This window comes from Plasmodium cynomolgi, chromosome 9 (assembly GCF_000321355.1).
Source record: "Plasmodium cynomolgi strain B DNA, chromosome 9, whole genome shotgun sequence".
Taxonomy (NCBI): domain Eukaryota; phylum Apicomplexa; class Aconoidasida; order Haemosporida; family Plasmodiidae; genus Plasmodium; species Plasmodium cynomolgi.
In genome coordinates, this window is record NC_020402.1 from 728,080 (window position 1) to 741,691 (window position 13,612).

Sequence of the window (13,612 nt, forward strand, 5' to 3'; positions counted from 1 at the left end):
AAAAAGGGAAGAGAACAAGGCGAAAAAATTGCACAAAAATTTTGGCGCTCCAGAAAGGGGAATGCAGACAAGGGGGTAACAAAAAAAAGGAAAAATAATTCGAAAAAAGGTGGCAACAAATTGACGAAGAGTTGACCAAATGGTGACAAATGATTGGCAAATGATTGGTAAATGATTGACAAATGAATGACAAATGAATGACAAATGATTGACAAATAATTAGCAAAAGGGCAACAAAAAATTAACAAATAATTCGCAAAAGGTTAGCAAAAAGTTAGCAGAAACTTCTTAACAAACTTCTTAACAAACTCGCAACGTGGGGAAAAAAATTAAGCCAGTGCGAGTGGACAAGTGGGTCAAGTCCCTTTACTGCCAAAGTATGATAGACACAACTGGGAAACTATTTCATTGCAAAATGTACAAAACACTGCGCGCACATTTTTCTTCTCTTTTGGTAAACAGCATGTAGAAGCGAAATAAAGGGATAGCAGAAATGGCACAACGTTGACATGTTCCAAGAGGTCTACTTTCGCGTTTTTTTTTTTTTTTTTTTTCTTATTATGGCTAGCTGGAAAATACAATTTTTGCTTTTTGCTTTTTTTTTTTTTTTCTGCCGCATAGCTGGACGGTTGTTTATCCCCATTTCCAACCTGAGAAAAAAAAAAAAGATTGTGTATATACATATGTGGATGTGCAGGTGACGCCGTTGGGGGGGGGGTATCTCCTCTTCCCCCCGGAAAGAACAATAAGCATTTGCACACATATGTGTAGGTATGCCCCTTGCGTGCTCCCTGTGTGTATGCTCGTATGTACGTAGGTATTACATGGGCACACACGCGATTGTAAACTATGCTGAGGCTTGCTACAAAAAAAAAAAAAAATCCGCAGTGCATTAACTGAGTGGAACAATCTTCGTTCACTTTTTCTCTAAAGGGATGAGGCCTTCCTCATTTGGGGGTGACATGCGGGTTAATTACTCCACTCTGCAGTTTTCCATTTGAAGAAGAAAAAAAAAAAAAGCACATGCATACGTACATGCATACGTACATACATACATACATACATAGAAACATGCATACATACAAACATGTTTACATACAAACAGCGCATCATATTCACACAAACAGCACAGGGTGCCCGCCCTTGCCACGCGAGAAACGCAGTCCCCGAATGCAATTGCTCCGCCGCTTCTGGGCTATCAGGCTGACTCGTTGCGCGTAATTATGTTGCGAAAAATCACTTCGCAATTTTTCCGTGAACTTTAGCGTGAACTTTTACCGCTAACATCACCGCTGACTACACTGCCGACTTCACTGCCGACTTCGCTGCCGACTTCACCCCAACCCCCCCGGCGTGGAAGAAACCCAGTAGTGAGCACACACTGAATGGTAAAACCTGATGAGCTTTGCTGGCGGCATGTGGTCGATCAGCGCGCATGCCTGTGAAGGGAACTACGCCTTTATGCGTTTAATTTAACCATTTTGTGCGCGCATAAGGAGGAAGCATACGTCTGTGTGCGTTTGTCATGGGAACGCAAGGACCGTTTTATCAGTTGAACTAGTAGCCACATGCTTATCGCCATCTTCCCTCCTCCCCCAAACCATTGTGTGCAATCCCAAGAAGAGGCTTACGTGGCACTCCTCGGCGAGGCGGTATCCTTTATCTGTGCGCGTGAACACCCCACGAAAAAGGTACATACGCGTGTGAGCTCCCGACACACACACCTCGGAGCTTTACAACCGTGAGAAGCTGCGTGATGAATAGCACCCCTGACAAAAAAAAAACGGACGATTGCTTATTCTGTAGAGTCACCGGGACGATTGCACTCGGGGGAGTATCTGTTTACTCCTTTTTGAAATTTGTACAAGCTCCCACCAAGTCTGGGGACAGGAAGTTTTTTGGACTCGTGTCGCTCCTCTTCTGCTCGCTAGCCATATACAGGGCGAGCACTCCGGCCAGGCCCCTGACGAGCAAGGGGGAGCGGCGTCTAGCAAGCGGCTAGTAAGCGGCTAGTAAGCGGAGGCTGCAAAGCATTGCTACTAAGAAGTTGCTGCGAAGTGGCTCCTACTAAGCAGTTGCTACGAAGTGGTTGCTACTAAGCAGCTGCTGATACGCGCCAACCGCAATACCACCTGTACCCCATGAACAGCGGCGACGGTCGCAGGGGGGGTGGGGCGCCCAGCAGCTACTGCCCGCCTTACCGCAGTTCGTCCATCTCGCTAGACACAAACAAGAGCAACGCTGCAATGACGTACAGTGTGCCCCCAAACGATACGAAGAACCTACACATGGATTCCAAGTCGGACGACATAGAAATGTACGTAGAAAATATGCTTAATGAACTGAAGGGGAAAATGCAAAACTTGTCAAACAATTTGCTCAGCAAGGTGGACAACATGGAGAAGTCCCTCGATGAGTTGGAGCACACCATGTTAAGTTTTTCGAACAAGTCGGACGGGTGAGGTAGAAGTGGCAAGGTATTATTATCGATGCTACATTGCCGGGTGACCCTCACTGCGTTCCCCCCTCGTGATGACGTACACCCCGCATGTGAAGCGCGCAGAGCGCCTGTGAACCCCTCCCCGATGTGGTTAACACATATGTGTGCATTTTTTCTATCCTTAAAAAAGATGCAAAAAAAAAAAAAAAAAAAAAAAGTAGGACTGCCCGATGGTGGTAAGAGTGGCTGTCCAGACAAAGCCCTTTCAGAGTTTACCTGCTCAGTGTTTATTTCCTTGCCGTTTATTTTTCGTTTACGGCAAGGGGACCCAATTGGGGCAACAGCATGTGTAAGAGCGAGCGGCGAATGTAAAGAGGTGGTATAGCATGTGCGTGGATGTGTGCGCGTGTGGTGGCTGATCCGTTGCCGCAGCCTCTGTTGACCGGTGGCGCATACACTTTTGCGTTTTTAAAAAAAGGTGACGCCAAGAAGCAGACAGATGAACGAGGTATAATTCCCGAATTACGCAGAGTTGAAACCTGGCGGAAGGGCAACTGTTCAACGGAATCGCATTACCGCGTAGCCGTTGTGTTGCTTTGCGCAGTTTTGTCCACCCAAGTTGCGCTGCGCTGCGCTATGTTGTGTTTTCCTATACTTCGTTTTATTTTACTTTCTCCTCTTTTTTTTCACCCCTTTTTTTTTTTTGCTTTATTTATTTTTTTTTTTTTAAACACTTCGCGATTTTTGACAATTGCCAAGCCGTACTGAAGTGTACACCATATAGCGATTTTTTTTTTTTTTTTTTTTGTGTATTGGTACATACGACTCCGTTTCGTCTTTCCCTCCGTGTCATGTCCATGCCATTTTTTAAACAAATTTTCCTTTAATTCGAGTACGTACGAATGAGTGAAAATTGCATAAAGTGTGTTTTGAACATAGCGATCACGCGGAAACAATTTCCCATGTTTTAATAGCCATGTGGCATGACTCATTTACCGTTACTGATTTGTTTTTCCCCTCACATGATGAGTAAACGATCGAAGGCGTCTTCATTTGTTTCCCTCTTTCCAGCTTATTAAAATAACGATTGATTCATCGAACGTGAAACCTTCTGCGTTAATGTTATGTTCCATGCCCGCCCGCATGTGTGTGTTATTCCTGCATTCCTTTTTGCTTTTTTCCTTTTGCTTCTTGCTTTTTTCTTTTTTTTTTTTTCCAAAACGTAGACAGAACGAGAAATGCCAAGAGGGCAAAGATGGGCGAAAGGGGCTGAACCAAAAGCGTAACATTTTTGCAGGGGTCCCAAAAAAGACAATTTTTTTTTTGCGGACTTTGTGCAAAGGGGAAGGGTCACTTTCGCCGCATGCGTGATGGTCAGTGTGTATTGGTGGGGTTTTCATTTTACGTTTTGTTCTTACGCTTAACGTTTGCGCTGATTTTTGATGCCTTATTTTGATGCCTTAACCTTACGCTTTACTTTAACACTGAATTCTTACGCTTTATTCTTACGCTTTATTTTTACGCTTTATTCTTACGCTTTATTTTTATGCTTTATTTTTACGCTGAAATTTTACGCTTTATTTTTGCGCTGAAATTTTACGCTTTATTCTTGTTCTTTATTTTTGTGCTTTATTTTTTTTAATTTTATTTTTATTTTTTTTTTCGCTGCCCTGGTGCGCGCCCCCGACAAGCGTCCACTGGACAAACGCCTAGCTAAGCGGCTAGGTAAGCGGCTAACTAACCGGCTGACGAACCGCCTAGCTAACCGCCTAGCTAACCGGCTGACGAACCGGCTGACGAACCGCCTTTGCCAACTATGAATAAGCGAATCTTCGCCTTCCGAGATGACACCAAGTCCAAAGATGCCGACGAGTTCGTCCGGAAAAATGGGTTCACTCTACCTCTGCAGATTTTCCAAGTCATGTCCTTCATCATATTCCTAGTCATCGTGGCGTTAATTATTTGCATTTCCGCCTTCAGCCCGAGCAGCGTTTTTATCATTTTCTACGTGTTCTTTGCCATTTTAATTACTACCATTTTGGTCCTCTCCTACATCGTCACCACCATCAACCCCGTTGACCCCCTATCATTTAAGTACACGAATACACAAATCAACCAGGAAGAAATTAAGAACCTATACGAGTGTGACATATGTGGCTTTGTAGAACCACAGAGCAAGCATTGCAAAGTTTGCAATAAATGTGTGTCCGTTTTTGACCACCACTGCATGTGGGTGAATAACTGCATTGGGAAGAAAAACTATAAGTAAGTCCTCGGGGTGACTGACTCTGTACCTTTTTGCAACGCATGTGGGTTGTATATGCTACTCATGTGTGCCTACACAAGTTTGAACCCATCTGTGTATGCAAAATAAATATGATTCCCTCTCGTTCCTCCTTTTATCATTCCCCACACGCGCAGATATTTCGTAGGTCTCCTCTCCGCTCTCAGTGTGTTCAACTGTGTCGTCTTTCTCTTCTGCATCGTCTTCTTTGCCATTTCTATAAAGCATGATCTCATAAAGGACCGATGGAAATACGTAAACGAAAGAGAGTCGACCGACCTGCACGGTGCACGGTTGTAGAGGGAGGACCTCTGAGACTAGTCAAGCAACAACCACATTAACTGTAGTAACGCAATTAACAACGTCTTCCATCACCATACACACTACTCCCTCCCCCCCCTTTTTTTGCAGTTATACGGGTCTTACAACGACATTTTATTCTACCTAATGCTGTGTTCCCTCTTTGTCCTGAACGCAGTAGTTTTTGTACTCGTCATACAACTCTTCGGCCTCCACATTTTTCTCATTTCGAAGAAAATGACGACATACGAGTACATCGTCAACCGGTCTCACGTAAGGGGAGCGATGAGAAGAGAGTGATCATAAGGGAGCGATCATAAGAGAGTGATCATAAGGGAGCGATCATAAGAGAGTGATCATAATAGAGCGATCATAAGAGAGCTATCAGCGGTAGACAAAAGCGTGACCCCGCGTCAGACCCTACTACGTACGTACCATTCTGCACTCACGCATGCCACCCACATCCACACACACATCCACACCAACGCACACACTTTCAGTCCGAAGAAGAACAGAAGGTGGGCATTCGGACCTTCTTCGAGTGGCTAATCATAGACAAGAAGTAAGCTCACCAGTTGAATAAAAAAGGGGGGCAGTCGGGGGGGGAGGCCCTTTTTTCAGCGTCCGTCTATCTCCCATCAGAAGGCATATCACTCCGTCACCCTTCTGTCCGTACTGCCCACCCAAGCAACTATCCTATGCAGTTAACCGTTTTCCCCTTCATTACTTAACCCCTTTGATCCTTTTTTTCTCCCCCCCCACCATTCAGACGCCTGCGGAAGTCGCACAGCGAAAATCAGGCAAGGCGCAGTTCATTAAAAAGGAGGGTCGCTCCTCCCTTCAGCGACGTCTGCGTTTTGTTCGCTACCACGCGGTGGCTTCGTGCGGAGGTTGCTCAAGCTGCCAAGCGGCCAAGCGGCCATACTGCTAGTGACCATACTGCTAGTGGCCATACTGCTAGTGGCCATACTGCTAGTGGCCATACCGCTAATCGCGCAACCGAACTTCTAACAACCCAACAAACCACTCCCCCTCTCGCAGGACATCGAAATCCAGGACATTGAAAGAGTCATGTCTTTAAAAAGTTAGGACGTCGAATTTGAAGGACGGGGCGCATGCGAAGGTGCATGCGCGGGGTGCGGCTGTCAAAGACACATGTGGCGCCCGGGGGCGCAACAAACAGAAAAAGCACAAAAAAATTAAACCAGCGTGGGCGGTGAAAGGGTGACGCGGAGAAGCGATCATACGTAATGCGCACCGCTTCGCCGTACCGCCTCGCCATACCGCCTCGCTATACCGCCTCACTTCTCAACCTCACTGCAACTCATCCGCGCGTCGGATGACCTCCTGGCCGTAATCCTTGTCCCGAATGCTGGCCTCGATGAAGCTGAGTCTCTTGGTCAAGCTGTCGAGGGCAGCGGACATGGTCTCACTCTTGGTAGTTATCACCTCATTTTGCAACTTCAATTTTTTGTTTTCGTTAAACAACTGCGAGAGACTCGAATTCGATTCCGATTCAGTCACTCTCTTTAGCTTCTCGATTTCATCTTTCAATTCATCCGTGTACTCCTTGTACAAATTCGTTTGTTCCTTTATTTGTGCTTGCAAAGATTTTATGATGTTGACATTTTTTACGTTTAATTCTCTCTCCTTTTCTGTAACTCGAATCAAATCCCTATTTATATTTTTTAGGTCGCTCAACCTGTGGCTGAGTTTTTTTTGCTCTTTCTCGCTGCTCTTCAGGTGGGCATTTTGGCTAGCCACTTGTTCGTACTTACCTTGCAGGGTGGATAGTTCGTTTTTGACTTCGTTCAGGTTGTCGCTTAGTTGGTCATTCTGGGTGGTCAACTGGTCATTCTGGGTGGCTAGCTGGTCATTCTGGGTGGTTAGCTGGTCATTCTGGGTGGTCAGCTGATCATTCTGGGTTGTCAGCTGATCATTCTTGGTGGTCAGCTGATCATTCTGGGTGGTCAACTCATCGTTGGCGCTGCTCAGACGTTCCAGGCTGCGCTCCCTCTGCGCCTTCTCCTTGCAGAAGTTCTCCATCATTTCGTCGTTCTTCATTTTGAGCTCGCTGCACTGAGTCATTAACACCTCACAGCGCTTCTCCATCTCGTGCACCCTGGACTCGTATGTACTGGTAATGCGGACAATATTCTGTTCATTTTCTTGTAAGGCCAAATTAATTTCATTCTCCAGCTGCTGTTTGATTTTCTTGTGATTCTCTTCAAGTTGTGCACAATTCTGTAGTAATTGTTTTTTCTCCTTTTCGAAAATTTCTTTCTTCTTTTCAAATTCTTCATTTAGTTCTTCGATTTTGTTTCGTACCATTTGCTCTGTCTGATTCTCTAGCATCTTAATCATTCCTTCATACTCATTTATTTTGATTATATTTTCTTCGTATTTCTTGTTCAAGTCTTTATTATTGCTGTTTGCTTTCTCCAGCAGGTCACTAAATTCCTTTTTCTTCGTCTCATACTCTTCGCTCATTTCTTCGTATTGCTTCACATACGTGTGCACCTTTTGTTCAGACTCCTTTTTAATTCTATTAATCTCTGCTTGTAAAAGCTCTGCAAATTTTTCTCTAATTTGTTCGGATTCTTTTCTCCTGTTTTGTATTATTTCTTTTATTTCCTTCTCCAGTTTGTCTTTTTGTTCCTGGAGCAGATTAACCCTTCTATTGTGTATTTCTTCATTATTCTTTAGATTATCTTCTAGGTTTTGATTCCTGTTCATGGCGTTTTCTTTTTCCTCCTTCAGCAGTGCAACGTTTAGTTCTAGATGCCTCTTTTCCTTCGCCATTTGGTTCATTTCGCTGTGCAGCCGATCGATCTCTCCGTGCAGCTGGGCTAGCTTCTCCTCATGCGAGTTCTCCAGCTGGGCTAGCTTCTCCTCGTGTGAATTCTCCAGCTGGGCTAGCTTCTCCTCGTGCGAATTCTCCAGCTGGGCTAGCTTCTCCTCATGCGAGTTTTCCAGCTGGGCCAACTTCTCCTCATGCGAGTTCTCCAGCTGGGCTAGCTTCTCCTCATGCGAGTTTTCCAGCTGGGCTAGCTTCTCCTCCTGCTCCTCGCTCAGCTGTTTCTCTACCCGGGCTAGCCTCTCCCTTTCGTCCATTAATTCCTGGCCCATGGTCTCCAGCTCCTCCTCCCTCCTGCTCACTTCACCGCGCAGCGCCTCGATTTCTCTACTCTTCTGCGACTCGCACTCCCGCTTGAGCTCCTCCATGTGCTGCTGGTGCTCCTCCAACAGGCTCTGCCGCATCTGCTCCATGTTCTCGTTCAGTGCCCTCTGCTGTTCCTCCTTCAATTGGGAAATCTCCTCGTTTTTCATTTTCTCCAGCTGGCACCGCAAAGCCTCCACCTCGCCGTTTTTCTCAATGATAAGATTGTTAATGAAATCATTTTTATTTTCCTCCATTTTTTCTTTATACTTTTCTAGCTTGCTGTTGAAGTTGTCCTCCGCGAGTTTCTTCGCCTTTTCCAAGTCACCCGCCGCTTCGTCCTTCAGTTCGGATCGTAGCTCTCCTATCACTTCGTCCTTCATTTCGGATCGTAGCTCTCCTATCACTTCTTCCTTCAGTTCGGATCGTAGCTCTCCTATCACTTCTTCCTTCAGTTCGGATCGTAGCTCACCTATCACTTCTTCCTTCAGTTCGGATCGTAGCTCTCCTATCACTTCGTCCTTCAGTTCACTTCGCAACTCGCCCCTCACCTCCTCCTCCATTGCGCCCTTCGTCACTTCCCTCTGCTCGTTGCCCAGCTCCTCCATCTCTTTGGCCCTCCTCATTTCGAATTCGTCCTTCAGAATGGATACCTTTTTCTCCGCTTCGGACTCGACTTTCTTCAGCTCCTCCTTCAGTGCAGCTTCCTTCCCCTTCAGCGTTTCCAATTCTTCTTCCTTCATCCTTAGAGACACCTCCTGCTCCCTCATCACTCTCTCCAACTCTTGTTCACGATTTGTAATTTCCAGCTGGAGATTTTTTTTTCCCTCTAAGATCTCCTCTTGGTATTTTTTTTCCTTCTTTTTAAAAGAGGCACTCCTTCTTCTCTCCTTTTCTTCCATCTCCTTTAAGATGTGCAGATTTTTTTTTTCCCTTTTTTTGTACAACCGAATGATTTCTTCGTTTTTCATTTTTCCCTTTCTCAACTCGTTGTAAGAACTCATAAATATTTCCATCTCTCTTTTAATTTTTTCATTTTTACTGTTTATTAAGTGTACAATATTGTTCAGTTTAGATTGTTCCTCCGCCTCGGCTTCTTCTCTCCCTTGGGTGGTACTACCCCCCTCATCTACGTGCGACGCGATTAGTACTTCTGTATCTTCACTCTCCTCTTTTATACTCTTCAACTGACTCAGTTTCCTATACAGAGTGTCCAAATCGCTTCCTTTTTCTACAATCGAGTGAAGTTTCTCCGTTTCTAACTTTAGCCGATACTTAAAATCTTCGTCTTCCTTTGTTAAGCTTTTATTTAGTGCACTTAAAAAATGCTCAATTAGCTCCTTTTCCTTCTGAGGGAATAAATTTCCTTGGACGTTGCCACTCATGGAAAGGGTCTTTTCATTTTGTTCGCTCACCCGATTTGCAACCATTTTTTCATCTTCTTCTGCTATCTTTTTGGTTGGATACATATTAGGGGGAGGTCTAACTGGGATACTTCTCGCGATATCATCGTTACTCTTCGCCCAGGAATCCCTCCCATTTGCTCCCACAATCGGGACTCTCGTTTGGGGGCCTTCCATTTCGCGCCCGTTGTAAGTGCCATTCGGCATGGTCGCGAATTTTGTGCCCCCGCGCTCCGGCCGTTCAAAGTAAACCGGCTTCACAGCACCTCCTGGAGGAGGGGGACCTCTCATAGGGGGTGCCACTGGTGGAGGCCCCCTACTCAACGGAGGAGTTGTTCCCTTTGCTTCATTAAACCCTAAACCCATGTCACCATAAAAACTGCTGCTTCGATCCTCCCTCTTAATCGAGCTAGCCATATGATCACTTCGCACTTCCTTAGGTGGTATGTTAACCCCACTTGGAGGCTTAAAATTGTCTATGCCTCCTTTCAGTTCGTGCCCCTTAGGGATGCTATCACTAGACACTCCATTTCCCGCGTAACTGTCGTGTATGGATCCTGCCCTGTCGTTACTCCTATTTGAGTTAAGAAAGCTCTCCCTGGAAAGGTTACTCTTGAATTCGTTTTCCATGTGTACCTTTGGGATGAACATACTTTTTTCTACACTAGGTATGTTACTCTCCTGTTTTGAATCCTTTCCATTTAGTTGCTTCAATGTGTCACCACTATCCTTTTTCATTTGGCTGACCCCACTGGGGATGATGTGTGTCTTTTTGTTATCCATACCCGTATCGTCATCCACAGGGCCCTTAATAACTTCCCCTTCTTCTTTGCCCCTCAATTTAGGGTTAGCTTCCAATTCAGCGTCATTTGCATTATTTCCCAAAGGGGACTTCCCACCTTGGTGTATTTTCTCTTGAACTTTCACACAAGGTATGAACATGTTCGAGCCAAATGGCTCTGATCGATTTTCATCAGTCGTGTTGCTACTTAATTCGTTCTTGGCTGAATCCATCATATAAGGGGACACAATTCCTCCTTGCATATTTGTGCTCTTCTTCTTAATAGTTTTTAATCCAGGGATTTCTGCGTAAATGGTGCGGGCACTCCTCGTTTTGCTGCATAGGCGATTGGGAAAGGGGAGAAAATGAAAAGGGGAGAAAATGAAAAGGGAAGAAAATGAAAAGGGGAGAAAATGAAAAAGGGGGAGAGTGAAAAGGGGGGAGAGTGAAAAGGGGGGAGCGTGAATAAATGGCTTCACTGGGTTATAATCTACGTAGGGAGGATGCCCAAATCCCCCAACATATTAACGTTCCAAGGACGATGCAAACGTGATAGGTGCTTCTTTGCGAGGAACCCTACTTCTGCTGCATCAGGGAGCGGTAGCCCTGGCTGGCGTTTTGCAAAGTGCTCATTTTGGGGGGGGCTGTCACCTTCTGCTCATTCTCCACTTTGTCTTCCTCGCCCCTTATCACCCATCGCTTCAGCTCCTTGTTGAAGTAAAATTTGTTCTCCTCTCCCAGGTGGGCCACGGTCGGCTTGGACTCGTTGTCGTCATTTTTCTTCGATTTGATGAAACTCCAGAACGAACCTGTCTCGGGAAGGGCCGATTAGCAGGTGCACGCAGGTATGTATTTGCGCATGCGGGTATGTATTTGTGCACGCATGCACGTATTTGCGCATGCACGTATCTGTGCAGGTACGTATTTGCACAGGCACGTATGTACGCTTCTGCGTGGGGTCCCCCTTTCGAAAAAGGGGGTGGCCAAACGGAGACACAAGGGGCCAGCCACGGCTCATCGTTCAACGAGCATTCTTTTTTCTCAAATTTTTTTTTATTACTCATTTTTTCCAAGAGTCCTTATCTCCCCTAAGATGTTCCACATGAACGCGTTTTCTATGTACGTCACTCAGTGCGTCAAACGGGGGAATACCTGCTCCTGGGCTCCTTTCGAGGGGGAGCCCAAAGGAGAGATGTGCTACATAAATTAGTGACTAACTCTGTGCAAGCGGTTCAATGTGGCGGTACTTCTTCACGTATGCCACCACGGCGATGCTTTTCCTCTCATAAATAGAAGGTTGCAAGAAAAAAAAAAAAGCTATCTCTTGAAAGGGCTTTTTTTTTCCTATTGTCGACAAATCAAATTGGGGCAGAAATGCCAGTAGTTGGTTGAAGATCTCCACGCTGGGAAGGCAAAGCAACGCATGTCACCATGTGCGGGTGAAGCTCGGCACGTGGTTGATGTAGCGCAGTGTCAGCCAAATGCATCATGGCTGGTATGCCTCTACCTAAGAGTGCGATATGTATATGTTTATTTTTATATGTACGCATGCATACGCGTACCCGCATGGGGGAGTGCCCCCACCCCAGGCGCTCGCGCGGGTAAAATGCCCCCTGCGATGATCTATAAATCCCCTAAGGAGTGGCGTCCGCGGGAATGAGCAAACCGCAAGCGGTGCTTCCCTGCTGAACCATCTCATTTGTCCGCAAAAAGCGGAAAGGCAAAGGCAAAGGAAAAGGCAGAGGAAAAAACAAAAACAAAAGGCAACAGAAAATTCGTTTCGCCTTTCGGCACTTCTGCATTCATTTGTGTTCACTTGTGCGAAAGTGCCTGTTTCTTCACATTTTGTTCACCTTTTGTTCACTTTTTGTTCCCTTTTTTTTTTTTCTTCTTCTTTTTTACGCTGAAGGAATGTTCCAACGATTTACAAAACGGCTTGGGCGCTCTGTGCCGCTCCCCTTCCCCCATTTGGGTTTTTTTTTTTTTTTTTTCGCCTCCCTTTTCCAGCATTTGTATTCTTCATTCGCCTTTTGTTACATAAAATTTTACACACAAGGATGCATTTTTTTTTTTTTTTTCCATTTGTTTTAGTTTTTCTCTTTTTTTTTTTACATACATGTATGAACGCATTTACGGATGCACATATGTACGCACTTGCGTGATTCAAATTGGGAGGCACTTTTTCTGCCTTATGCGGGGGGACAAGAAGTGTATGCGTTTATGCGTATGTGGCACATCATGACCAACCGCAAAGCAAAAATGACTCGAAAAAAAGAAAAAAAAAAAAAAAGCACAAATAGGTTGGAGATGGGGGGGACATGGCCGGGCGAAGATACCAAGCGTTCGCAAATTGCGTGACCCAAAGGCCCCCTTCCATTTTTGTTCAAATGGGACAACCCCGGCGAGCTACCTCTCTGTAAGTGGCACCCCTGAGTTCACAGCTGGCCTAAAAATAATAGTACTTGAGAAAGCCCAAAATGTTTCTCACCTGGGTTGGCATTATTGACAGGGAGTAGCCATTTTGGTCTTGTTCATAGTAGCGCACCCAGTAGGACATTTTCCTATCGCATCTTTTTATGGTCCACAATTCGTCGCTAAGAACTTTGCTGCTTTGCAACTTTATCTTTTCGTAACCCTTAACCTTCGTTATGCTTTCCAGGACCCTGTCCTCCTTGCACTCGTGCATGGCCACCACTTCGACGTTTTGTATCTGTCCAGATGGGGAAAAAAAAGGGGGGGGGACACGATAAGCGGGTGTGGTAGGAAGCTGTCAGAGGGTACAACACGAGAGAAAATATGGCAGCATATCCCCACGTGGCGAAGAAGGCAACGTGAAGTGGATATTCACTTGCCTTTTTTTTTCCCCCATTTTTTGCGCATTTTCCACGTTTTTCCTTTTTCGCTCTCCGTTTCACCTTATAAATGGCCTGCCGAAATAGCGCGGACTTAATCTGGCGAATGACCTGGTCCGCCCTTTCCTCGAAGTTGACCGTGTGCTCGTAATTTCGTAAAAACTGTGGGCGGAAATTCACATTGAGAAATGCGTCCGGGTACTTCATATTACTGCCATTTTCTTTCATCCACTTTTTATCTCGGAAGCAGGGAAATGTAAACATGTTATATAGGCAATTGTCGGAAGACTAACCCCTAGGGTGTCCACACAATTGATACCCTTTTCGAGATTTTTTTACACGATCAAATGGAGTTGCAATACTTAAACTTCTTTTTTTAACGAAAAAAAAAA

General features: G+C 45.4%; 5 protein-coding genes across 5 annotated transcripts; 3 read left to right on the forward strand and 2 right to left on the reverse strand.

Annotated features, from left to right (window-relative positions):
- Positions 1–1,756: 1,756 nt before the first annotated feature.
- Positions 1,757–2,001, forward strand: PCYB_092685 (hypothetical protein; the record flags this gene model as incomplete). Its single annotated transcript, XM_004222382.1, has 1 exon — positions 1,757–2,001. A coding segment is annotated over one exon (245 nt), but the record flags the coding sequence as incomplete, so codon positions are not given.
- A 287-nt stretch (positions 2,002–2,288) lies between these two features.
- On the forward strand, positions 2,289–2,458 carry PCYB_092690 (heat shock factor binding protein 1 containing protein; the record flags this gene model as incomplete). The annotated part of the gene is made up of 1 exon (XM_004222383.1): positions 2,289–2,458. A coding segment is annotated over one exon (170 nt), but the record flags the coding sequence as incomplete, so codon positions are not given.
- A 1,798-nt stretch (positions 2,459–4,256) lies between these two features.
- Positions 4,257–6,113, forward strand: PCYB_092700 (DHHC zinc finger; the record flags this gene model as incomplete). The annotated part of the gene is made up of 6 exons (XM_004222384.1): positions 4,257–4,705; positions 4,862–4,979; positions 5,136–5,297; positions 5,525–5,586; positions 5,794–5,878; positions 6,066–6,113. 6 exons carry the CDS (start codon positions 4,257–4,259, stop codon positions 6,111–6,113), a joined length of 924 nt encoding a protein of 307 aa, XP_004222432.1.
- A 225-nt stretch (positions 6,114–6,338) lies between these two features.
- PCYB_092710 (liver stage antigen) lies at positions 6,339–11,177 on the reverse strand (the record flags this gene model as incomplete). The annotated part of the gene is made up of 2 exons (XM_004222385.1): positions 6,339–10,704; positions 10,949–11,177. Coding segments are annotated over 2 exons (4,593 nt in total), but the record flags the coding sequence as incomplete, so codon positions are not given.
- Positions 11,178–12,678: 1,501 nt separating this feature from the next.
- On the reverse strand, positions 12,679–13,601 carry PCYB_092720 (hypothetical protein). The gene is made up of 2 exons (XM_004222386.1): positions 13,284–13,601; positions 12,679–13,078 (listed from the first exon to the last, which is right to left on the reverse strand). The coding sequence occupies exons 1-2, from the start codon at positions 13,482–13,484 to the stop codon at positions 12,815–12,817; spliced, it is 465 nt and encodes a 154-aa protein (XP_004222434.1). The 5' UTR covers positions 13,485–13,601; the 3' UTR covers positions 12,679–12,814.
- Positions 13,602–13,612: the final 11 nt, after the last annotated feature.